Source organism: Ciona intestinalis, unplaced genomic scaffold, assembly GCF_000224145.3.
Source record: "Ciona intestinalis unplaced genomic scaffold, KH HT000034.2, whole genome shotgun sequence".
Classification (NCBI taxonomy): Eukaryota; Metazoa; Chordata; class Ascidiacea; order Phlebobranchia; family Cionidae; genus Ciona; species Ciona intestinalis.
In genome coordinates this window covers 442,177-469,410 of record NW_004190356.2, presented here as the reverse complement: position 1 = coordinate 469,410, position 27,234 = coordinate 442,177, and the positions used below count along the sequence as shown (strand labels likewise).

The following is a 27,234-nucleotide window of genomic DNA, read 5'->3' as shown; positions in this document are numbered from 1 at the left end:
ACTTGTTATATATATTTTTCTTCTTTATGGGTGAGGTCCTTCCTTGTCAAGGACCTGGGATTAAGGCCAGATTTGGCCCATTACCCCCAACACCAGGAAAGCCCATTTAAGGCTTTTGTGCGACAGGTGCCTTGACACCTCATCGCACTCAGACGCAATTATTTTCACCATTTTTTATCCTCAGGTTCTTCTGAGTTTTCTTTGTGTATGATTTTTGTTTTTGATATGGCTTATAATTTGGACAACCCATTACACAACTGGTACCAGTAATATACTATACGGCCTCCCGATATTTAAAATTAGGTGTATAATCTTTTGAATATCACCTTGCTTAATTGATACATTATCAGTGGCATGACACAGTGATTACTTTTTAACTATTCAAGCTTTAAATACCTTAACCATAAATATATTGGAATAAAACATTATTAAACGGAACAGTAAAATGATTTGTAGGCATAAGTTTTATTGTAATAATTTTGGCAACAGGATCATTTTTTAATTATATTTATTTTCAAAAATACTACAAAAAACCCTATGTATAAAAATCACAATGCTGAAGTTGCTACAAAAAAAAACATGATATAGGATACAGGTAATACAAATTAGCAAAATTTGTGATTATAATGGGGAATATATTGATGAAGAGGTGATGTAAAAGTAGTCACAGTGTTTAAATAATATTGTTACAACTGTATGGATATAATGCACAATAGATACACGTCAAAAATATGGTGGTAAAATTGCCAACTGTATGATATAATAGTCAGAATTTGAGAAACCTTGTGCATAAAATTTATTATTGACATATAATCTTAGACCATTGCAATTTCCATTATTAAGATAAAGTTACATATTTTTAACAACAAGGTATGAAACTGAATATAGACACATTGTTTAAAAAGGTTGCTTTTAAAACTTTAGCTAGATAGTTAGCGTCAGAATTTCCCTTTTAAAATTAAATTAACGTACTTCATAAACCCACAGCAATTATTCATGATTTCAAACACAAAATGCTTCTTTAGCAGCTACAAAAATAAAAATCAAAAAACAACAAATGTTAGTTTTCCTGATCGGTATTGATCTCCCAAGCAAGACTAGCAGGAGCGTTGATGGTTGCAAGAGCAGGAGGACCAAACGGATCAACATCTGTAAACTTGGGATCATATTGTGTCTTTGTGACTTTAATGTTGGTAGCATGCGGTCCACGTTGCTTACGTACTCTCGCCCAGTTTGCTTTCATCTCAATATTGCTGTGTTTTGCTGCAAAACAGATTTAAATGGAGAAAAATGAATGAATGAATGTAACTTACTTTATCCTCGTGGGCGGAAAACAAGAGTCATTATCATTACTTAGTGGGTAATTGTTTTTTCGGATTTTTTTCTTTTTTTTTATGCATGGCTGATAATTTGGACAACCCATTAGTGACCACTGGGTTGGACCAATTGCTGTTAAGTGTCTTGCCCAAGGACACATACGCCCACAATGGTAGCACCGTTGAGCCTTGAACCCATTACCTCTGGGTTACAGAAACAACATTCACAACAATATTACCAGAGAAATGGTTCAGAAATACAAAACTTTTGTTGCTTAGTCAGTTTTTTTGAATTGACACTTATCTTTTACAATACAAGTTAGGTTTACACATTAAATTAATAATTAAAACATTCAATTTTATTGTAGGCAACAATATTAATGGAAAAAAGTTAAAAAAACATGAACTCACGTCTTCCTCTGAGGGAATCCCCCATTGTGATACAGAGAAGCGAATCGCGCTCCACTTCATCAAACGTTGTTACTTTCTTCCCCTCCTCATTGTAAAGTAGGCGTGCTGGTCTTGGAAGTACAAACCTTTCTGTAGCATCTGCCAGTATCTCGGTAAGGGTTTCACCCCACACAAAAACTGACTTGCTTGGTGGGTTGCCATTCATGTAAACCATCACCCGTTTCTTAAAGAAATAAATTGCAACTGTTAACTATATTAAGGCTATTAGTCAACAGGATCTTTGCATGTTTTGGCATAGGATTGTACCCATGTTCAATGCAGACTTTACAACAAGAGTATATGAAACTACCATGTATGATGGGGGCAGACAGCTGTGAACAAAAGCCCATTTTCCAGAACAACATTTTGCATATATATCTTTTTAAATGATTGTAACGTCATTCCCCTCGCGTGGTAAGACAACTAGAGTCGATATAACATGGGTGTTCTGTTTCATACACCTGACCCTGCCTATGAGTTCCCACTCATCTAACTTTGTTGGTGATTATTTTTTGTGTATGGCTGACAATTTGATAACAGGGCTTGAACCCGTAACCTCTAGTTAGAGCGGAGCACAGCAGTCTTTATAACATAAGTTTCCCACCATCAGTGAGTATCAAACCCAGTATCTTTTGTCTTTGCGAGTCCTTAACCTTTGAACCATAGCTCCGGGCAAGTTGTAACAAATTTCAGTTTTATGCTTCTCAAGAATAAAATATGCAAATATAACAAACTTACTCTGTTAGGCTGTTTGTAAAGATCCTTGTTAAGGTCGATTCCACGAGACTTAGGACGAAGGGGCAGAGGTCGAGATTCGGATATTTTTTCTTCAAGTCGATGAACTCTCTCCAACCTTGTTGTCTGCAATGAATTGGATCGAATACTACTTATTTATCCTCAGGTTGTGTGGAGACCTTATTACACGGGTATCCAATTTATCCTTTATTTTTATTTTTTTTATCTATTTTATTTTTTTATACCTCATGCCCGCTTACAAGTTACCAAATTTGTAACTTTGTATGTGATTTTTGCCCAGCTAATACTTTAGACAACCCTTTGGTAAACACTTGGTTGTGGTAATGTCTGTTAAGTGTGGGGCCGAAGTTTCTAAATTACAGGGTGGACGAAGCAGGTATGATGTCATATTACGCTGAATTTTTTCGTCATAATTGTTTCAAGTATGGTTTATATATGGATCCACTTTATTTCATTAAATATGACATTACACTAATTAGATATGCAACTAATTAACCGCAATGGCTTAAAAAAAATGTAAAAAAGAACTAACCTCAGCTTTTGTAGTTTCCATCCAACCACCATCAAGTAGTATTGGTTGCTGGGGACTTTTAGTTGCTTTAAGTTCAGCAGGACTCATCTCTTTGTATCTCCTACCTGTGATTAGGTTTTGCATAAAATCTCAGTTGTTTTACTGTTGGTATATGTATGTACATAAAAAAAACTCAAACAAATAGTTGCCCACGAAGTAACATATATGGTAACTTGCAGACTGGCACGGGTGTTTAAAATGGAACACCGGTGTTATGACGACTATCATTTTTTCGGCCACACAAGGATAAAGTAAGTTATATTCATTGATATATATATATATATATGTATTGTTCTATTGTTGCCTATATAAAAAGAGTGGACAATCAAAGATGTGAGTAGCACAAAATAAATTGAGATTTCTATTTTACTATATATGGGTAAAGTCCTGCAGCAAGACACGTCAACAGGTTTAGAACAAGGTATGCCCATTAACCCATGACAATCCTGCATTTTCAAACGAAAAATAATGCAATAGAATGGTCCCATAAGTAAAAAAGACTATAAGGTATAGCTTTAAGAACCAGAAGCTATAATATTTTGCACAGATGTGTTACCAAGTTTAAGACAGTTTAAAGGACAGATGGTTAAAAGGTTACAGAGCAGCGCAAAGCATGTGACAAGACACCTTTGTAGCATGGGTTACCAGACACGAATGCAGTAAACCTTCTTAAAACCACCAGCCATGCCCACCTTGCATATGTCGCAACACGTGCTTTTCTGTATCAAGCACAAAATTTCCAGAGTTACGATTTTTTTGTTGCTTTAAATTTTCCAATAAAGTTTTCTCAGCTTTAGAGGAAGGAATGAAATTCTCACCACAAGAAACCCAAACCTCAATCGGATATCGAAGAATTGTTGAAATTGGAACTTCTTGCATTTCAGGTCTAAAACATAAATGTCATTCTTTTAAAAACTTAAAATTGTATAAATTTTTTCTTTATTTTTTAATCTGATCTTGGTGGGTGGGTTAATTGAAGAATGGAATTATTAGCTAAACCATGCAACAAAATATAAGTTTTTATTTGTTTATATATTTTTTATAATCAGTTTTTATTACTGGAGTTGTTCTGATGACTTTGAATTATGTCGACGCTTGGCACTTTCTGGTCGTAACTTCTTAGTAAGATCTGATGTTGTCATCTTTACATCGGCTTCTGCAGCGAGATGGTCCGGTGTTCCTTCATTTGAGTTAATACCTAAGAATATATATGGACATACAACGTTACTTTTCTCTATGTTTTCGAACAATATATATATATAAGATACTCTAATAGTTCCCCAACTATTTATCACACCTGTTTTGTAATAATGAATGAATGAATGAATGTAACTTACTTCATCCTCACGTGGCCGGAAACGACAGTCGTTATCACACAGGTTTAACACCTCATGCCAGCTTACGAGTTACCATGTATGTTATTTTGTGGGTGATTATTTTTTGGGAATTTTTTTCATTTTTTTATGTATGGCTGATAATTTGGACAACCCATTAGTGGCCACTGGGTTGGAGCAAAAAACAATGGTTTGTGCTCAAAAACAAAAACAAATATGTGGTTAACAATGTAGACAAACCAGAATAGACTGCTGGTTTGGAGCAATTGCCATTAAGTTCCTTGCCCAAGGACATACACCTACAGTGGTAGAAGTGATAAGCCTTGATCTCCTGTGGGCTAGAGGCCAGCCATTGTGCCACCTCATTGATCCTACTTACCATCATCTGGAGATACGGGATTTCCCTCAGGTTCTTCACCTTCAAGGGATTTTTCCCGGGGGATTTCCCTCATTTGCTGCTGCTGTTATAATATAATTATTAAAAGAATTGCAACGAAAATTATGCAGCCATCATTTGTTTGACCATTTATACAATTGCTTCTTAATTTCTGTTTTTTAAACCGATGATTGGCCCCATTTGATTTGGTTCAGTCATTTACTATATTGGTGCAAGTTTTATATTTATGTTTAACTGTTTGTTTGTATAGCTTCCTGTATGCTGACTGGTATGTCAAAAGTAGTTCCAAATATTGCGTCGCCACAGTCTTGCTATTAATATATGATTAATATTAAGGTCGGTTTAAAAATATTGAGATTCACAGAAATAAATATATGTGTTTGGGAACTTAACCAAGGCAACCAACCTGATATTTTTGAAAATTTTTGACAGCCCACTCAATAAGTTGTTCAATATGTAGAACATGCATTCCATCACTTGTGTACAATCTACGAGCTGCTGTACCAAGTGACAACCGCTGTGTGCATTGTTCCAATATCTGGATTTAAAAACACACTTCAGCCAACTGTTGCATGCATGTATTCCATTATCTGAGTACTTAAAGTTATTAAATACATTGGATGAATTTACCTAAGTAATGCTTAAGTTCTTTTAACTAAATGTAAATAGTTTTTTTATTTCTGTAAGTGTGTTTTGGCGACTGTTGTTTTGTCGCTAGATTCTGTCTTTTCGTTTAAAATACTTTTAAATGTTCGCTACCACAATCGAAGAAATAAATAAAATAAAGGTATTACAATATGCCAAACCTGACCTATATCCCAGTACACCACTACACAACTTAGGAACTCATACATTTTAAATAAAAAAGAACACCCCCTATCAAATGTTTGAGGCTTAATGTTGCCATAACTGTGGCCGTGTGTGTGCTTAAGCAAAACACTTTTCGGTGTTTACCATTTATTCTAACCCACTGGTCACTGAGTTAGGCAAATTACAAATAGCCAATAAAATAACAAACAATCACATACAAAGTTAATACTAAGTAAAACGGAAGTGGGCAAAAGGATCTCATGATGTGGCATATGAGATGCTTTGTTATGATATCTCTGACACTGCCCAGCTACATAATCATATACAGGTGACATTTGTTCAAGGGTTAATTCATAAACACACCCCTTTATTTACATACACACCCCTGTAACTGTTGTTCCCACAATCAGCTCTCCCGGTTTTAACCGACCCTCTCCGTTCCGCATGACCAATAACCGACACGCTTGACTGGTTGTGGCAGATTGTATTTCACGGTTGAGTAATCGCAGACTCGTCTCCTGACGCAACTTGCTCAGTTGCGACACCCAGTGTTTGAGAGTTGTCTCAGCCTCGTATGTCGACAAATCAACTTTTCCGTTCAAACACGAGAAACTTCCACGCTGCTTTAATCCTGTTTAAACCAGAATAAAGTTGCCACGCTGCTTTAATCCTGTTTAAACCAGAATAAAAAAACAAACAACTTGCTTCCACCATAAATTATCCTCAACTTCCTGTATTTATACATTCTTACACAAAGGCATGACATGGAACTAAGATTAAGGTCATATACGACTCATTATTGTTTTCACAAGATTTTTTTAGGTTGTTTAGTTATTAGAAACTTTGGTGAAGATCTTACATCTTATTTGAGAATCTCTATTCATACACAAACGGTAAGGTCATGTACCAATTTGTAGTTTTTTTAATTTATTTACCATTTTTTCTTGCATTTCCCATTGCACAACTGAATGACCACTGCTCTGGTGCCTTGGTAAGTTGATATTGACCTCTAATAACCTTCGCGCATGAACAGCAGACCATAACAGGGTTGCTTGGTGACTCGGTCAGTTTATCAATGATATAACCTTCTTGGTTGATAACTGCTTGACCAACAACAGCATATGTACAGATGGACACCTGAATTTTTATTTTTATTAATTTAAAACTTTGTAAGAACTGAGTAATTTAATTTTGAGTGTGGTACAGTTGTCACAGGGGTCTACCTTAGCCCAGATGATATGGGTTCAAGGCTCGTTGCTGGGGAAAATTTTCTTGGGTAAGTGAGTTATCACCAATTGCTCCATACCAGCAGCCCCTTATTGTTTGTATAAGTTAACCACAAATCCAAAAAAAAAACAATAAGAACCGACATAGACAAAGTTACAGGGTAACTTGAAGTGGGCCCAGATGTATGAAAGCAGTAATATGCCTCACAAAAATTTTACAAAACAATTTTGCATTAATGTTGTATTCTCACCTGATTTGCTGCAGTGATTTCCTTGTCCGTTGAATTTGACCGAAATGGTTCAAGAAAATTAAAAACAGGATCCCACAACCACTGTTGGTGAGCTCGACCAAACTCACTGTGTCTGTGATGAAAATAAATTCAAAGTAATACGGTGTATATCAGTTAAGCAAAATATTCTACTTTCACATGTTTTATGTTTTTAAAACAGTTTGGATCTTAAATTTTTAAAGCAAAGCACAAAAGTGTGACAGCGTTAGCACACTAGCATATATTATAGAGCAACAAGCCAACTCTGACCAAATCAACAGTCCTCTGAGTCATGATCACTTGCCTAGATATAGGACCTGCTCATGTCATTAATAACTAATGAGCTAAATGTGCTTTGAATCTTTTGTATGCTTTGCAACAACACATTATACACCATAAAATTATTGTAACTTATCCTCGTGTAGCGGGAAAAAACGACAGTCGTTATAACACAGGTGTTTTTACACCTCGTGCCAGCTTACAAGTTACCATGTATGTTACCTTGCGAATGATTATTTTTTGGGGATTTTTTTCCTTTTTTTTATTTATGGCTAATAATTTGGACAACCAATTAATGACCACTATGTTGGAGCAATTGCCATTAGGGTTCTTGCCCAAAGACACATACGCCAATGGTAGCAGCGTCGAGCCTTGAACCCACTACCTTTGAGTTATAGGCAGGCACGTTAACCACTTTCCCACAGGGCCGGAGGAGTTACATTTATTTATTCATACACTATGCAACAATCATTTTAGAAAACCTACTTACTTTAAATGCTGCACAGAGATAGCACATCCATGGTAGGAAATGGGATCATCTGTTCCAGGTTTATATGGAGGCATTACAACACCCAGGACCAACCTGTGACTGCACGACAAGCGAATGAATCCATCAACCAACTCCCAACGTTGAACTATAGTGGAAATAACAAGTTTATAATAATAATAACTGTATTTGTCTCTTCGATTACAGTAGTGAAGATTTAGAAGTATTTTAAACGAAAAAAATTAGAAAAAAAATAAGCATGGTCGCTTAACTTAGCAGACAATTTGAGACAAACGAGCCATTTATGTTTAATTATTATCAAGTTAAACTTCTAATAAAAACAAATAGATCATTGAATGTATAAATATTAATCTATGTTTGGTACATTTACACAGTTAGCTTTGCTGGTCATTTTAAAACCTGGAAAATATTTACATCAGCTACCCATCGTTATCCCCACTATGATTATAGTTGAGTTTCTGAAGCCTTAACATTGTGTGGATATATGTACATCAGCAATAAAACTTAATCAAAGCAAACTATGTTTTTACATTTATAACTTTTACTGAGTAACATACACATTAGCTCAAAGAAGAAGCATTCTTACAAATAACAGGATACCTTAATTACAATGTAAACTTTTTAGTTTTTATGTCATGTCCTTATTAATGATACCTGTGAAACCTGTACCCAACATTTTTGCTGATGAAAATATGTTTAATGATAGATAATTATACAACTTGTCATCCGTATATCCACCTTATAAAGTATTTACTCCCAATAATAACCTAGAAATCACTAACCTGGGTCATCATTTGACTTTTTGCACAAAACCACTTCAACATTCCCGGGTACATTGTCAAGATCCAACCCCGTCACCCCCAATGCCAATCCTGTGGCACTTGCTGGACTGATAAAACCATCCTTAAACACCAGTTGTTGGTTTGAATCAACCATATTTGGTGCTTTTTTCTTTGGTCTGTTGAGAGAAAAAATGTATGTGATGATCTGAAAGGTATTTCAATTTTCACAACCAACTTTTTTGCTTTTTTAGGTTTTTCCTTTGTTTGGTCATCACTGCTATCAGTTTGTTGTTGTTGCCATGGATACTTTTTTGATTGAAATGTGTGCTCCATTCTTCTATGACTGACCTCATGAGCACTCCTTGTGGCAAAAAAAATAAAAAAGTCTTTATAAATAACATTCATGTTATATTAAATACTAAAACTTACAGTCCATCTTTGCTGTTTTCAGAACGGTCAGAAGAACTTTCATTTTCCATTTTCTGCAAGTCAATATGCGTGTCTATGCTTTCTGAAAAAAGGTAATATATCTAAAGCACAAAATTGTTTTACCAAATAAACTTTCAAACCAGACCGAAAATGTTTACTTAGCCGTATTAAATCTAAACAATTTAGGGTATATTGTAAACTAAACAATAAAAAAATATGAATATCACACCATTTGAGATTTTAAAAGTGAGACCACAAATTCCTGTGTCCTTCACTGCTGTACTGGGGTTTAAACAATCTAAATCAGAATGGTCAAAACTCTGGCAAGCTTTTGTGCAGCCCATGGACACTTTTTCCATGCAATAATAATTAGTGTTAAATCCAAGATTTAACTATACAAATTGGTTAACATCATTATAAATCATATAAATTAGAAAATGTAAGTAACTTCTGCACCAAGACTAAACGGTCCTCACTTTTTGAGATCTCTTGCCTTTTCTCTCGTGATAAAGAGCATTTCCCGAGGATCAACCTCGATCCTGCGGTTGCTCCTCTTTCCATCTCAACAACAAAATCAAATGTTTCCTCATCCCAGTAGACTATAGATAAGATTTCTCAATTTTTAAAGAAGTAATAATAATAACTTACTTTGTCTGTTTGATTACGCTATTACAGTTTTAGAAATACTTTAAACGAAAAGACAGAATATAGCGATAAAACAACTGCTGTTAAAACACTTTTACAGTTAGAAATCTGATTACATTTAATTCGAATAAAAGAAGCCTGGTCGCTACACCTCAGTACGAATATATTTCAAGAAATTTGAATACCATACACAAGTTAACAAGAAATTTGAATACCATACACTTTATAGGCTAAAAGCATTTACAATGACAACCTAACCATAAAAGTGAAAAAGACCAAAACATTAAAAACGCCACTTGTCGTCACAGACTCACTTCCCCCAACCCCCTTTGAAATCTCTACCCTACTGTTTATGTATAATGTTTATTACATTTTCTGTTTGTGTTACACATGATACATTATATCTTAACATGCAGTTATTTCATTTTAAACATATATATATAAATTATTAATAAGCAAACCCCAAACAAAAAGCTAATTTTTTTCTATTTTATTTTTACCTTCTGGATTCCGAAGAGAGCAGAAAGCTGCAATCATAGAAATATCGTGTGATAACTTGGCCAGAAGATGGCGACGTTGGTGTTCATTCTTGCTCACCATGGGGTCTGCCCAGGCATCTCCAACAGAAACGTAAACGGCTTGTTGTCGTTTTAAACCACGAAGTGAAGCAATTTCGTGTCCATTGCTGTCAAATAACCTCCTGAAAGGGAAAACAAAATTATGTTAATAAATGTTTGACAATGGATTGTGTTGGTTTCAAGTGTATATAATTGGGGCACACTAACATGGTTTGAAGCACTTAAATTTTATTCTAAGGGTAAAAGTGTAAAAATAAGATGCTTTGGCCACTGGGGCCTTAAATAAGAAATTAAACAGTAAGGGTTTTAACCCAGTGGTTAGTAATGATTGGTACAATTTGTCCCCACATATAGTGGGCAATGGGATGCCTGTGTTAAAAAAAAGTTGTACAAAGTATTATTTAAACTTTTAAAAGAAAATCAGAATGAATTTACCTTGCAGCAAATGGTAGAGAAAGCAGTGAAGTACAACGCTCTAGGAATAATGTTAGTTCCAGTTTCTCAATCTGCTGCGAATCCTGTTGTTTTAATTAAATGAATCGAATGAATGAACGTAATTTACTTTATCCTCGCGTGGCCGAAAAACGACAGTTGTTATCACATGGGTTTAACACCCCATGCCAGCTTAGGAGTTACCATGTACGGTAATTTGTTGATGATTATTTTTTAGGGTGATTTTTTCATTTTTTTATGTATGGCTGATAATTTGTACAACCCATTAGTGACCACTGGGTAAAGCAATTGCTGTTAAGTGTCTTGCCCAAGGACACATACGCCCACAACATATAGTAGCAGTGACGAGGCTTGAACCCATTACCTCTGGGTTACAGGCAACTGCGCTAACCACTTTGTCATAAAAATTATGCAATTTATTATTTACCGTAATTTTTACCTTAGTTGGACTTTTCTGTGGTTTTCTCTTTGAGTTTTTGTTGGTTTTGCTTTTCTCTTTCTCGATTTTACTCATTTCAGGAGCAACAACCATCACAAACCTGAAAAAAATATGTCATAAATAATTCATTGTGATTTAGTTTGCTTGTTTTAATCAAAAAAGTTTTTCCAAAAAAAAACAAAAAAAAGGGAACATTGTTTACTCAAAAATATATAGTGTTTTGAGGCGTTTGCTTAAAGGAGTTTAACCCTACTGTTTTAGTGTTTCTACATTTTTAAATTTGAATTCTTTTTAACAATTATATGAATACTTCTTATACTTTCTGTTTCACCTTTTCGAATCCTTTTCTCCATTCCTGTACACTTTCAGTGGTTTGGAACCTTCTGTTGTTGATTTAGTTTCTTTCTTGTTATGTAGAGGGGGTGCATTTGATAATATACTCCCCTCAAGTGGCCAATCATAATCAGTGTTCCAGTTTCCATTTGGCAACACTGGCCACGAGTAAGCCAGCTTTTTCCAAACAGGATTTACCACCTGGAGTTATGTGAAGCTTTAATTATGTGACATATGATTTACAATATTTAAATTTACAAGTCAAATACAGTGCCTCATATCGTTGTTCAGTTTCCTACTTCTAGTTTACACAGATATTTTCCTAATCAGACTATGTACTGAGGAGTTACTGCATAGGAAATATCAAATTCTTTTTGTTCCGCTTATTTTCGGGAGAAGAAAAAATGCTGAGAGGCAATTGAGTTAAAATGACCTTCAATAACTCTAATTAAATATAATTTGTGGTGTTTCATTTAAATTCAATTTAACTTTGTTGATTATTCGTTCATAAAAGTATAATTAAATAATTAGGGAAATAAATCGTCACTACCTTGGTATGCTTCCATTGGTTTGGAATCGCTAAGCTCTCTTGTTTGATTGCCCATCTCTGACTTCTCACCTTTGAACTTTGACCTTCAAATCGTTCAAGCACAACCACTGTGTAATCGAGCCCAGATGACTAAAAAACATAAATGTTTAATATTTCCCACAATATATAATGAGGTTCAAGTTAAAGCTGTCTGCTTCAGCTCCTGCTTATGAGTTACCATATTTGTAACTTTGTGGGTGAAGCTTTTTATCCTTTTTTTTTTGTTGAATGACTGATAATTTGGACAGCGCCAAGGGGAACTACTGGGTTGGAGCAGTGCCATTAAGTTTTTTGCCCGACCACACATCAACTACAATTATAGCATCGTCAGATTTTGAATGCCTCTGGATTACAGGCAGGTGCGCTAACCAACATGCCATAACACAACAACAGTTCTTTGGTATAACACTGTAGTCCAAAATAACCTTCTGTGCCATTGGTTATAAACATATATGTTTGAAATACTCGTGCACATAAATTCATGCAATTGATAGACTTGTAATAAACAAAATAGAAAAAAGGGGTTTGTCTTACAAATTGCTGTTGTATTTAATTGAACTTACAGTCATATCAACTGGACCTCTTTGTACAGGTTCTAGAGCATGTACTGACAATTCATTGGGGTTATTTTCTAAGAAAACATAATTATAAATACCAGCAACTACAAAATATCACATCTTATTCAGAAAACTTTGGTTTGAGTTTTTAAACTATGCTCATATGCTTTAAGTATTCAACAATATGAGGTAATTTATATATCCTGTCTTTTCATTTAAAATATTTCTAAATCTTTGCTACCTTAATTGAAGAGAAAAATAAAAGTTAATATTATTATTACTTTTATTTAAAATGATTCAGCTATAAGCACATAGCTTATTTAGTTAATCATTTTAGGTTAAAAAATAAACATTTCTGCCACGTATAATTTATCAGCAACATTCATTTATTCCTAAATAACTAGGTCCCTAGAATAATACCATTAGCTTAGAATATATTAAAACAAAGTTAAGTCACACAAAGTTATTTTCTATGTCAATTTAAAGCCGATAGTTCGTATACTAGAACACCTAAGTATATATACATGTATATAACTTAAACAAATAGTATACAACCTTTAGTTAATAATCCATTACCTCAACCTTATTTTGCATACTTTAAATTTTCATTTTAGGGGAGCCACATATATTTCTTTATTCAAAAAAACAACAATAGCTAATAAAGAAATTTAATGATACCATTATTCTGCGCCAGTCGTAATTCGTATGACGCTCGGTCTTCAACCTTTGAAACAAAACTTTCATCAATGTAAGTGAGCACTTGTTGATCAGGCTTTCCACTGTGTAAAGGAAAGATATTTCCTTCTGGACTAAAACCCCAGTTCTGTTCGCTGTTTCCTTTGTATCTGAGGAATAGGTAACTCATATGTGAATGAATAATGGAATATGCTTTATCCTCGCGTGGCTGGAAAACGACAGTTGTTATAACACGGGTGTTCTGTTTCATTCACCTCATGCCAGCTTAGAAGTTACCGTTATGTATGTTACTTCGTGAGTAATTCTTTTTGGGATACTTTTTCATTTTTTTTATGTAAGTATGTGTGCCATGAAATTGTACATTTTGTTTCATATAAATAAGTTAAAAACGTCAGAACATTTGTCATGTAAGCTAGTGTTCGCTTAAACTGACTAAAATGGTTTGAAAGAAGCGTTTTTAAAACAAACATAACTTTTTGATGGTTCTTTTAGATCACATTTGAACATTTCTATAAATACACAAATTTTGATTTTTGGTTGGTATGTCCCTTTAAACTAGGTCAACTGCCATGTAAAAAAATGTTTATAAAAAAAAAGGAACTATTTAACATTAAACAAACATTTTTTTGCAATACAATAAAAGAATTTTACTTTTTTTGCAATGTGACGGCATATCCATCACATAAGGTGCCATCTTTATAATGGGTAACAATTTGTTGGGATGTGTCTAGAGTGAGAGCAAGACTTGGAAAAGCTCGAGTGTAGATCTGACCATGCTGGTTGACTATCCATGTCTGAAAAAGTTAAACAGGGTTACAATAGCACTGAAGGATAGAAAAAAAATGTTTTCGTAAAAAATAAAAGTATAACCAATGATGCCTATGTGATTTTGTGTGTGATTGTTTTTTTGGCTTTTTTTCTATGTAAAGAACCTATCAGTGACCGTTGGTTTGAAGTAAGTCCCATTAATTTTCCATTAAGTGTATTGTCCATGGATATACACAAAAACAATGCTGGTACACAAGCCACAATACCTCAATAGGAATAATGAAGTATCTTATGTACAATGAGAAAAATTTCGGCGTTATGTTCACTAACCTGACCCTCACGTGGCCACAACATCTTTTTTGGTTGTTTTTGTTCTACAGTAACCTTGGGCCTTAATACGATGTCCGTTTGTTTTTTGTGTTGTAGAAAGGGGTCGTGTACAGAAAACTTGCTGCTTTGTATTGATTTCTGCAGAAAGATCATAGTTGTGATTAGTTGGGGTAACATTGGGGTTGCCTGGGTGTTTGTCAGTTTTTTATATATATAATATTGTATCGCTGGCAATTTAGACAACCCATTAGTAACCACAATGGAGCAATTGCCGTTAAGTGTCTTGCCCAAGGACACATATGCCAACAATGGTAGCAGCGAGGGGTATTAAACCCATCACTTCTGGGTTAGAGGCAGACACGTTAATCAACTGTGTTACTGTGCCAACTGTTTTTAAAATAAAACCTTAATCGGTGTAACTCTAAATATCATATATTTGTACTATTAAGCATGAAACTGAAAATAAAAGAAAAAAATGTGAAAAACTATATTACCTGTATATTATCTTGCTGACTCTCATGAAAAGTGCTGAGTAATGGAAAATCATGAAACATTGGATAACCCTCGCTTAATTCCCATTCGTTGAACCTGGTCAAATTAAATTAAACAATGGTATTACCATGTTTAGCAAAACAATATTTGAATGCTAATTGTAGTGTGGCTTGGTTATTACTTTTCTTATTCCTTGTGTTGATGCTTATTTTCTATAACAACTACCTTGACCCATAGGTATAATCTCATTGTAAAAATAAATTTCCCACCCTTATTTTCTTCCAATTAAATGTATGTTTTTAACTGTGAGCATGTTTTAACAACTGTTGTTTTGTCACTATACATTTTTGCTTACATTTAATATATTTCTAAATCTTCGCTACCATAATCAAAGACAAAAATAATAGTTATTAGTATTTATCAAACAATTACAATTAACGCTACCTGTCCGATCCATCAATCAAATCTATTGTTGGATCAAATGTTTCACGATAAACTTTATTCTCATTCCCACCATCATCATTTACCACAGCAACTGCAGATGTTCGTTCAAGCTGTACAGTAAGTGCTGGCACAGAACAAGGTTTTAAATCCTCTCCATATGATACCCATACCTATAAAAAATTAAGCAGTATAAAATCATAAAGCTACTCATTTTTTTAATTGCGGTTTTGGCATTTATTTCAATACCAATGTTTCAATGTCCCATACAGGTAGTTGCAAAAGATTAAACTATCGCCTGTTAGTACACATATAAATGTGAGAAGAGACTATTTAGAAAGGTGTAATATGCTTGGAAGCCAGAAGTATCACTTTATATATAAGCCACTCATGTTAAAACAGTTTTGTAATACTGTAAGGCAGTGCTTCTCAACGTTTTGCAACGCTACCCAAATATAAGGCATAAATATAGCAAAGCTTGGACCAATTCAGAAAATCCTTTGGTTTTTAAAAACAACACACTAACACCCACTTTGTCATCATTTTTTACTGCCAAAACATCCATAATTTCCTGCCCACTTTCATTGAATAATCGTCTAATTACTGAACTTCTTGCAGGACCACTTGGATCAATTGGTTTATGCCATGAAGTTACTGCTTCCAGAAACTATAAATCGTGAAATTTTATATATTGTTTAGTCAGTACAATTGGTAAATTGTTTAGCCATTCTCTTTTGTTTGGTGTGTTGTATTACACTTATATATATAAAATACTTGAATAAAAAAAATTCACTAAAAAATATTTTAGAAATCTTACAAGAATAAACTGTAACATTTGTACACTGTGATAATATGAACAATATATTGCTTTAACTTAACAACATATTATTGTAAGTTTTGTTTCTGATTACATGGTAGCCATGTACTTTAGTTTAATTGGATTCTTTGTTCAGTCCTTTCATTTGTTGACTCAGCCATTGTGACACAATGAAATCAAACAATCGGCTTTGTTTTGCGAACAAGTAGTTAGGAGCTGACAGGGAATTCTTAAGAACGTTTGAAAATTAACAGTTTTACTTCAGACAAGCTTTTAAAATATCAACAAAACAAAAAAAGGCAATTTGTGTATGAGCAATTCTGTTATAAACCGAGTTTTCAATTAGGAATTCGTAATTAATGTATGTTACCAAATTCTTTATGTGTGTCACCAGTAACACAAATGACATAAAGAGTTTTTTCTTGTATTTTTACCCTTTTTATTTTTAAGTTTAGCTATTAACTACATTTGTATGTTCTGGTACATTCCACTGTTGTTAAATCATACAATCAAACAATTTTTTAAATATATATAAAAAAATTATTCCACACGTATACGAACATAACTTACTCTTGCTTTTATAAGATCTCTATCTCCCTTCGCACCTCGCTGCACATCCCGCATATTAAGATAAATCCCCTGGCCTGATACATCATTCCCATTGTCAAAAATTTCAATCCGTAAGCCATGTTCCCCAACTAATCTGTCATTGGATTCTGTACAATAGAGAATGGTTAATTTGGTTAAAAATATATTGAATATAACTTATTTTTTCTCACATGGTGAGACAACCTTGGATGTTATAACCTGGGAACCTTTTGTAAATCTCGTGTCAACTTATGAGTACTGCATATAAAACTTTTTTGGGATTTTTTTCCACATAGCTTTTGGCTAACAGTTAAGACAAACCATAGTCACAACTGGTTTAGAGAAATGACTGTAAAGTATCTTGCTTTAAAATATAAACACACAAAACAATGGCATCACCAAGTCTACTGTTACCATTACAGCCAAAGATAATAATAGGTTGTTTGATTTACCAATTTCTTTGATATGTTTCATGGTGTAATTATGTCCTTCTGATGACTGATTCATCACCATTTCTTTAATCGCTTCCAACCTTCTCTTGTATTTTCGAATTAAATTACGAAATTCATCAATGTCCGCCATGACCTTTAAAAATAAACAAAAGAGATTATAACACTAGAGTTTTATTTCAAACATCTTGTGCCTGTTCAGTTACAACAGATAGAACTTTGTTGGTTAATTTTTTACAAACCTTTTGCATTTCCCTCTAAATGTGTGTCAATTTTGACAATTAGTTAGTAAACACTGGAGCAAATCCTGTTAAGTGTCTTGTCCAAAACACACACACACACACAAAGGCATAAATACACTCTAAAATATTACCAGATCCAAAGTAGCTTCAATATTTTCATCAGGTAAATCTAAAATTTCTGGTTTTGTAACTTTATCATAATCTCTTTGCAATGCATGCTTCAGCTCATTTCTGAGAAAGGAAAAGATTATGAAATTTTTTTTATTTTATTGAGTGTAAATGTATGGTAAAAACAGAAATTAAAAAAAAATACCATTCTGTAAATACTTAAAAATGATAATGTGCAGCTATATTTTATAACGCATGTTGTGCGCTGTAGCTTTGCTGCTGTTTTTTATCTTTACAGTTCATTGTAAAAAAATAATTATCCACAATACTAACTGAGTTAAAGTAAATTTTAACTATTTTCTGAAAACAATTACATAAACCCTAACGCCATGTTCCTATAGTAGTGAAAATAAACTAGTACAGCATTTTATTGTTTATTCCTAAGTTATTTTCCTACTTGCATTTCCTTGCATCTTGAAGTTGGCCTCTAAGTTTAGTTACTGCACTTTCCATGTACAAATGCGAACCCACTGGGTTGAAACCTTCACCTTTGGAAACCCATAATGGACCAAACACAGCGGATGAGCTTGATGTCAGTCTGGACTCAATTTGCTCAACTGTATATTTAAAAGTTGTTTTGGTTTAAAACTTTCTTAATATACAAACTTTGATTTAAAATAACAATTGGCGGGTCTAGAAAGTTACAAAAAATATAAAATCTACTTCGAAAAATTAATTTGTTCAATTTTCATAGCATCAAAACATACAAGAAAATTAAAGGCATGTTTAAAAAAGAATTTATTTAAATAAAAAAGTAATAAGTGCTGTAATAAATAAATATAATAAGAGATGTTTCTAGTTAATTTTCTGTCACACTTATAGCAAACAAAACATTCATAATATGTAATGGATTATACCAGCTAATCTGTAATATAGTTTATTTTGGGGGTAGGGTATGGTTTGTAATATTTATGAAACAGTCTCTTACTTTGTTGAAAGCAACTTAAACTCTCCCCACTCCACTCATATAAAACCCGAGCTGCCGATGTCAGTTGTAACCTCTGTGTGCAGTCGTCTAAAAACTAAAATATGGGCTGTGAGTTTACTGCACCATAAATAAAGGAATAAACATAACTTCTGTTATTTCCGAGGTAACGAAACTAGTTATAACAAGGTTGTTGTGTTTTATACACTTGTGTTCCCTTACGAGGTACCAGAGAAGTAAATTTAATTATTTTTTAATTTTGTTCTTTTTTAATGTCTGAAAATTTAGCATAAGACAACTGAATTGAAGCAAATGATGTTTAGTGTCTTGGGCAAGGACACATACACCTACAATGGTAATATGCCCACAGCTGCAAGTCCGAACTCGTTACCTGAGGCTGTAGGCAAAAGTACCGTCTACTCTACCCACACTTATAAGTGAAAATTGACAGATTAAAAAAATTTAGACTAAACATCCAAAAGGGAAAATTATTCTTTAGCAGAAGACTGGATAATTATTAGTGTTAAGATTTTTCCTAACCAGTATTACAGCATTATACATGTGTGTTTTGCAACATTTCATCTGTAAGCAACATAATTGGTCAGCAAAATCCAACTGTTGTATCCTCAAAAAAAAGTTAAACTCTCACCCTGGATGAACCATCCTGAGGATCCATCACAACCTCGTGACTCTCACTCCCGTTTCCATTTCTGAAAATAATGACCCTCTGTGTGTGTTTACCTACAAGCTCGTGCAAACGTTTCGAACCTGGGGGTTTCACTTTCCTTCTGTAGGGCAAACCTCCCCCTTTCATTGAACATGTAGAGGCTGAGTGGAGGCTACGGGAGTCTATGTGATGTCATAACAGCATTTGTTATATTTTGATTTAATAGTTGATAAATAAAAGAATTCCTCCGAAAACACAAAATTTCTTGAAAACAAAAAAACACAACTTTCTGTGTTAACGAGTTCTCGAAAAAGAAAAGTGTTTTTCAGTTATCCCAGCAAATTTATGCTTCAGCAAAAGTCATACTAAATAAACTCAAAGATATAGCAGAAATACTGTCCTGCTGTTTACCAAGCGATGTGCCTTGATACAACTCGTGTCTGCTTATAAGTTACCAAATAGGCAACTTGTTGTGTACCCAAAGTCACACTAACAATAGCAACCAGCACTATTAAGCTTATAACCTGGTATCCCGAGGTTATCAAATCCAACCAACAACTATACTATTGCGAGCAAATAAACTCTACAATAATAAAAAAAATGTTCTAAAACATAATTTACTTTTAATTGCTTTGAATGGATCGCGAAAAGGCTCTCCTTTTGAAATGAAGACATCTGCATCTTTAGGAATATCCCTCGGTCTAAATACTTCCCGACCATCAACGAGAAAAACTCGTCGTGCTGCCATGTTTAAACTCAGTTTCTGAGTTGAGACTTCCAGAAGCTAAATATAGAATTGTAATTTTTCAGTGACCAGAATAACTGAAAAATTGATAATATAGTCAACCTTAGTAGTTATAGGATACAAAGAGTTTTTTTAGTTCATATTTAAAATATAAAGTCTATAGGGTAGGTCTACCCCTTAACATTAGTGTGAGTGTCTTTATCACTTGTACACATCTGTTCACAGATTTTTAAATGTAAATATAAATAAAATAGTGCTACATCATAATTAATATAAATATCGGACCTGTTTGATGGAAGGGGCAGCAACTCGAACTGAATTTTCACATTGACCATTTTTGTAACAGTTGCATGTAATAGTATAAGGTTGGCGCTTAAACAGTGGCTTCGAAAGATCGTGGCTTGGAGTCACGACCTCATTAGGATCTGTGGCTTCATTGAATCGACTAAGAAATTTAAAGATGGTGAATATTTGCACACTGAAATCCGTTTTTTAAATATGTTACATTAAATGCACTTTTTGTATTTGTAAGAAACTAACATATTAGCTGTTTCTATAATCTCTAGTAGAAGTGTTGGTCTCACTTTTAAAGTTTGTACTGATTAATGCATTTACACCTATAACTATGGTGCACTATGTATAACAAGATTAGAGATTGGTCTATATATAGCTAATATTATGAAGTTGTTTAATATATAATAAAACCTTGGTAGAACTTGTGCAGAAGCAGGTCTTTGTTTTCTTAAAGAAATTTTCACCTCTTGAGATTTTTTCGACTTGTTTTCTTTGTTGTCAGAGTTCTGTTAAACAGTAGAAAATTTAAAATCAAGGTATCTTGTTTTATATAGAGTACAAATTATACTGAAAAGAAAATAAATGAAAACCTTTTTACTATCTACAAAAAACAGTGCTCCACAAAGTTATTTTATTTCCTTTTTAAACTAAAGTTTACAGAAATATTTCATTTAATATTAAACATTTGCCCCATATTATAATATATGACATTAAGTAAAAAAGACACATACTAACTTTAGAATTGTACCACAAAAAAACGTAGTTATTACGAAATTTTATTGATTGGATATATATGTATAATCTTATACTGCAGTGCACGTAACAGATGGTTGTTTCTAAAATGTCAATGTTTTGTGTGGATATAAAATCTAATTGTTTTAAAATTATCTAGTTAAGATCAAGAATGTTACCATGACACTAAATCGCAATTTATCACTTGAAAAAATTTATGTGTAATAGTTGTTAGTTGTTGTAATTTTAACTTGTACTGATTTCTTACAAACCTCCGAATCTGATTCACTATCGCTCGCAAATGAAGAGGAATGTTCATCACCCTCTATCTCTTTACTGTCACCTAATGGTATCGCAACATCGAGGCTATTAAAACGTCTTCGAGGGCAAGTTCTTGGTTTTGCTGTCATAGGTCGCTTTTGGCTCTGGTTGAAATGAAATTTATAAGCAGGTAGTAAAAAATACCAAATCCCATAAATGAAACTATTTAACTACCTACCAACTAAAATTCATATTATGCTACTATACTTCCTATGATACGGTAACATTTTATTTGTATATTTATTAACTCCATTATTATTTAATTAGGGTATTGTACGCAGTATGGTTTATAAAATATGCTTAGTTAAAATACTTACGCTAGTTAAAAATACAAAAAGTAAAATGCAGTCATTTGTTATGATTTAAGGTAGTTTTTGGATTTGGCGCTTTTGATCAAACAAGAAAGTAATCGTTAATTACTCGCTAATTTAAAGGTTTTAAATCTGAATATTTGTTCTAAAATTATATATAAAAACAAATAATTAGGAATTGAGATAAATGGAAAGAAATCATGCAAATAACAACAACAAGAACAACTGTTTGACAAAAAGTATGTATATGGCCACTATCTTTACAGCATAAACAAATATTTGTGAACTACCGACCTGCACTATCCATGATTTATCATCTGGTGCAACACTTTGAAGGTAGGGATTTTTTAATAATCTGTGGAAAGGAAGATATGATGTAAATCATGTAATGCAAACTATACTCAAGATAATACAGTTTATTTTTACAGCTTATGAAACAGAATTCCGCATTTCTTTCTATACACAAGAATAAAACACCTATATGAATGTAACATGTATATATAATACCTCTTTTCTGATTCTTTAGATTTTCTATTTCGCTGCTTTTTCCCAATTGCTTCACGATATTGATTAACAAGAATCTCTTCCATGCTATCCTTGCTCGATAATGAAGAACGTCGAACTTTGCCAACTTGTGACATTTTTATGCTTTTGTTTGTTTCTTATTTTAAGCTGGAAATAATTCTTAAGACATATTTTCTAATAAGAGGTTCTTCTCTAAAAACTAAATTATTGAATAATAAAAATGCTAAGAAACAATGAAGTGCTTATATTAAATAAAATGAAGGAGTAATTATTTGTACTCATTTTTATAAATTTAAAAAAAAATTTACAAAAAAATGTACAACTTGAAAAAACGATATTCTAAATAACTCATTGATTATGTTTATATTTATCATGTGACAGTTCAATATTGTGATAAAGGTAACTATAAACATACTATGGTGGATTCACTACAGTGCTAAAACAATGACTTGATTACAATTGCATATATATACAATAGATCAACCAAAAAATCCACTGCATATTATGTTAAAGTGGTTAACAATTATTAAAACATTATGAAAGCAGTTGTGAGGGCGGCAGTTCAACAGTGTGGGAAACAGAATTATACCAAATAAAACAAAATATAATTTATGTAAAAATCAAGTGAACAGTGAAGGAATTGAAACATAAAATATCAAAATTAATCAAAGAGTGTTTCTTATTATATGATACTGCAATTAATTGTTTTGCGAAATATGCACTTGGACTATCTTATTTAGAAGAAATCAGAACCAATAAACATTATTGAAATACAATATTAATTATTATACAAACAGTCAAACGTCAATCTAAAATGTGAAATTGTGTTAAGTGCAACATGATTGAGTGAAATTGTACAAATACTAGTTTCAACTTGTGCTAAACATTAACTAACACATGCTAGTTCCAACTTCTTTGTCATAAACCTCCACAGACTCGTGTTTATCTTTCAATTCAATCTTTTCAAGAACAATGACACTTTCATCATCATGGAAACCCTCATCATTTAAATTGGATACAGAGCCACTCCACAACTTCTTCACCCCAGCTGTATGAGATCTTCCCTCTTTACCGCTCATAAAACAAGCAACCGCAAACATCTTTAACAGCATCCTCCTGCGAACGGGTGATACCAGGATCAAATCAAACTCCCTCTGCTTCAAGCGACGACTGAACTTCGGCAAGACTTCTGTAAGGCGGGTGATCGTGGTTTGAACGTAAGATTTGAGAGTTTCTGCAAAAATTGAGACAGGTGAAAGTCGGGTGTGGATAATGATGAGATCATCTAGGACATCCCGAAGTGATGACTGAAGAGGATCGTGGAGGTACTCCGCTTCACATGCGAGTGCATTGACCACTTTTATATGATGTGATAACTCGTGTACAGGAGAAAGAAGTGCCGGAACTTTAGTAGCAGCTCTCAGTGAGTATCTAGCCTTGATAACAGCAACCATATACCGCTGGGTGTCTCTATTTAACATCCTCATGTCACTTGGTATCATGCTTGGAAATAGTGGCATTTTTGGCCAGATTACTCCATACAGTCGAAGGAGAAAGTAAATTACCCAACATAAATACCCAACTATCCAAGCAACATTGATTAAAACCAGTTCTCCTTCCATATAAGATGGCAACAGAAATACACTCTGTATATCGGGTATGTTCTTCATGGCTCCGATCACAGCAGATGAAGCAAGGCAAAGCGTTCCAAGCCAGAGAGGAAAGTTAAAAGATGTGACACGATATGGCCGTTTGATGATGTATGTAATCAAAAGAAGCAAGAAAACTGCAAAAATTAAACTGGCCTGTACCAGTCTACTGTTAAACAAAAAGGCATAAAAGCATATTATTAGAAACTTTATTACATGATGTATTGGTTTGTAATAAACCCAAAATCTTCGAAATGAAGCAAAACTCATAAAAAGTCGATCATTCCATGAAGACTCAAGGTTGAAAATCTGTTCGCAATGTTTAAGTATCATGAATGCTTCATGCTTCTTTGAGCCTGTGGTCACCACTTCAGTATTGATAACTTTTGCCAACCAAATTGGATAGACAAGAAACACAACAACAGCAACAAGCAGAGATATTACAACATACACAATGTGCTCAGCTGTCCAGCAAACTAAAGTGTTGTCCACATCAAGAACATTGCTTACAGGTCGACACCAGAATAGTTTCCCGATCTGGACACCAATGGGCAGGGCAAGCACATGCATTCCCACCACCAGACTTTTCATTAATCTGTTTAACTTTTTACTCTGCAAGCGGTGAATGAAAATCCACCGCATGAGGAAAAACGAGAATGTGAGAATTATAAGAGCAATTAACCAGCAAAGCATCATCACTCTGTAATTCACAGCAACAGCTGAGCTATCAACAAATCCATTCCTTGCATCAATGTATGATCCACTGTTGAGCTTGGCAAACTCCCAAATATCAAGATTAAAGAAGAAGAGAAAGGCAAACGAGGTTGTCCATGAGTAAGGCCATGGCCATCGAAGAGACAAGGATTGTAACAATGCAAACATTTGAACATAATCCAGTAAGAACAAAACAACATCTAAGACCATTAAAGTGCTTCCGGTACTCCCTTGATCTTGTAAAACAAAGATTCTCTGATTTTCCTCTTCATCTTCATCCTCCTCTCCCTCCCACTCCACTGCTCCCATGCTATGCGTGAGCATTGCTGAGGATTCTGAAATTAGGAAATCTCTTTCATTTGCCCCTCTTGGCATTTCAATGATCAAATATGATGTTTTTGCTTATAATTCAGGTCAATATATGCATAAGCTTATCCAACACACTACTGTGGTGTTGCCTAATAATAAGTTACAATTGAAATTAAAGAAATACATGTGGAGTGTGTCGTGTGTGCATATTTGTGTTGTTAACGTTTGGGAATATGTCTAAATATAATACAAATGTATAGACTACTGTTGTCTGAATAATACACAACGATTTCTATACATTTACTGATTTACATTACATATTCTCATTACACACTGCGTTTTTTATCAACACATCACACGTTTTACAAAACTTTTCTACCTCAATAAACCCTGAATAAGCCTGTACTCGAGTCCTCATATGTAATTGTTGCCAAACTATGTAATTGTTTGTTTTAAGCGCGTTTTGTCTTTAACGTTTGTTTGTGCTTGTACTGTTTCTATAACAACAAGTCTGTTTACTGACATAGAAATCTTATCAAAGTAAATTTAAGGGTTAAGTCAGTGCGAAATGTAAATTTTTAGCATATTTAATAATAATAAATAGGTCAGAATAGGTACATACAAATTAAATTGTTATTACGGCGCACGCTTTATATACTACTTATATAAAAGTGTCACATTGGAAAGCATGGATGATATGGGCCATGTTGGGGATCGTTTGAATACTGGTGAAAATAAGATGAATAGAAAGTTTCAGATTCTCGACAAATTCACGTGGTCGCGTTGAGAATAAGTGTTTCTTTGTTTGTTTAACGTGTTTTTCCTGCTCTAATGCTTTCAGTATGTAACGACAAGATATTAAATATAACTCCACATGTTTTTGCATGTGTACTTTAAATTGTTTATTTTAGCACTTTTAGATTGTTTTGACAGTCTTTACTTTTAGAATAATTATTTGTCAAAATATTTAAAGCCCTTTTACAATGGAATGCACAATCAATGACGGAAGTACTTTACAACCAGCACCAAAGGTATGTATATATTTCCATTTAGAAATTTGCATAAACGCGTATAAACTGGTATAAGAATAACTTTACAGCAGTTGCCACAATAGAACTTAACTTATTAAAGTCACCATGTAAGATGTTAAACATACAATTTCTTGCATCAGGTTTTAAAATGTGAAGAATCAGCTCTAACAGTGAATGGTGCTGGTGATGATGCAGCAAAACTTGTTGGTAAAATCCCTCCTGAAAAGATGACATCGAAGGATTATTACTTTGATTCTTATGCTCACTTTGGCATCCACGAGGTTCGTGAAGTTTATATTAAATTAAACTTTATCTATATTTTACAGTTTTGGGACAACACTAAAAGGACAGGTGGAGGAAAACTGAATACTAAAAGGAGGGACAAAGGGAAACAATAATTCTCTTGCCCAAAGCCTTAAACCCCAATGGGCAGAGAGAAACTGGTGGAGGGGCCCGAGGGTAACCCCCCCACCATTTCCCCACTGTCCCTCCACTCATTTTGGGTAAAACTGGTGCAAGGGAGTTCCCCTCCATTCTTTAATAGTTAATTTTGGTTTCAAAATGTTCCTTACGTCTCCCTGATCATACGCGCCTAGTATGGGGAGGCGGGGAGGCGACGCCTCCCCGGCATTTACCGTTATGACGTCAGAAAAACAGGTCGCGTAAGTCTAAACGTCGCGTATTTCTCGTCGTCGCGTAACCGAAAAAAAATGCTTTGACCGTTTTATAGACAACTTTTATTTTCCTTGCACAATGTTAAATGTTCCTTGCAACGAAAACGTATAGTCCATCTCCATTGTTGGACCAAGCGCGATTATATGTTTTCACTATAACACGCATCGACGGCCGTCACTTTCCGCCAAAAAACTAAGACTCGCGTAAGCGACGTATCTATGAAAAAAGAAAAAACTTCTTTCATGTGCTGAATAGGTAATAATGCTAATTATTAGGCCGTCTAAACAATGTACACATAGTTTCGACAAACGGTATAAGGTGACAGTATTGAATTCGCGGAGAAGTAATTCGTAATAGACGCTTATTGCATTCTCGAATAACAGATTTTCGCCCAAGATCAACAAATAGTTTGGATGGAAGGTAGAACCATTTAAACAATGGAAATAAAACCTTCAAAATACAGCAACAAAACCAATCTGTCACGCCAAGGCTGTTCTTTCCGCGGTCACGAGGACCAGGATTCAAACTTATTTCAAACGTTGTATTTGACGTCAAGTTGTGTCTAAAACAGCAACATTTTTGATTGCTCAGACTTAATATACAACACGAAATGCTGGAGTCTGT

The 27,234-nt window shown here is 33.9% G+C and overlaps 3 protein-coding genes across 5 annotated transcripts in view; 1 reads left to right on the top strand and 2 right to left on the bottom strand.

Moving 5' to 3' along the window:
* Positions 1-20: 20 nt before the first annotated feature.
* On the bottom strand, positions 21-22,379 carry LOC104266468. 3 transcript variants are annotated; one of them, XM_026837942.1, is made up of 40 exons: positions 22,215-22,379; positions 22,002-22,062; positions 21,348-21,500; positions 20,755-20,849; positions 20,335-20,494; positions 19,926-20,088; positions 19,287-19,486; positions 18,641-18,734; positions 18,110-18,269; positions 17,676-17,775; positions 17,306-17,438; positions 16,836-16,981; positions 15,981-16,115; positions 15,452-15,621; positions 15,010-15,103; positions 14,516-14,653; positions 14,069-14,211; positions 13,400-13,566; positions 12,728-12,795; positions 12,126-12,254; positions 11,574-11,776; positions 11,243-11,342; positions 10,786-10,868; positions 10,273-10,472; positions 9,604-9,726; positions 9,128-9,209; positions 8,934-9,059; positions 8,699-8,874; positions 7,899-8,043; positions 7,112-7,223; positions 6,570-6,771; positions 6,018-6,265; positions 5,231-5,362; positions 4,807-4,891; positions 4,153-4,291; positions 3,786-3,979; positions 3,055-3,158; positions 2,505-2,627; positions 1,728-1,950; positions 21-1,263 (listed from the first exon to the last, which is right to left on the bottom strand). In XM_026837942.1, the coding sequence occupies exons 1-40, from the start codon at positions 22,346-22,348 to the stop codon at positions 1,061-1,063; spliced, it is 5,646 nt and encodes a 1,881-aa protein (XP_026693743.1). In that variant the 5' UTR covers positions 22,349-22,379; the 3' UTR covers positions 21-1,060. The 3 variants fall into 3 exon arrangements, with proteins under 3 accessions (XP_026693743.1, XP_009861059.2, XP_018670648.1); XM_009862757.3 differs by having other exon boundaries at positions 4,807-4,888; XM_018815103.2 differs by having other exon boundaries at positions 4,807-4,885.
* Positions 22,380-23,122: 743 nt separating this feature from the next.
* Positions 23,123-24,970, bottom strand: LOC101242461. The gene has a single exon (XM_004226947.1). It carries the CDS (start codon positions 24,968-24,970, stop codon positions 23,123-23,125), a length of 1,848 nt encoding a protein of 615 aa, XP_004226995.1.
* Positions 24,971-25,794: 824 nt separating this feature from the next.
* The window catches only part of LOC100186882 (protein arginine N-methyltransferase 1-like), a 9,051-nt gene continuing 7,611 nt past the window's right edge, over positions 25,795-27,234 (top strand). Inside the window, exons 1-2 of the mRNA XM_009862737.1 lie at positions 25,795-25,935; positions 26,076-26,216. Coding sequence (XP_009861039.1) covers positions 25,888-25,935; positions 26,076-26,216 — 189 coding nt within the window. The 5' untranslated portion in view covers positions 25,795-25,887. The remainder of the gene's footprint in view (positions 25,936-26,075; positions 26,217-27,234) is intronic.

Coding starts and splice junctions, on each gene's coding strand:
- LOC104266468 (XM_026837942.1), bottom strand. CDS start 22,348: ATGTCACAAGTTGGCAAAGTTCGACGTTCTTCATTATCGAGCAAGGAT. Junction 12,796..13,399: donor ACGACTGGCGCAGAATAATG/GTATCATTAAAT, acceptor ATGTTTTCTTAG/AAAATAACCCCAATGAATTG. Junction 10,473..10,785: donor TCTCTACCATTTGCTGCAAG/GTAAATTCATTC, acceptor TTTCCCTTTCAG/GAGGTTATTTGACAGCAATG.
- LOC101242461 (XM_004226947.1), bottom strand. CDS start 24,970: ATGCCAAGAGGGGCAAATGAAAGAGATTTCCTAATTTCAGAATCCTCA.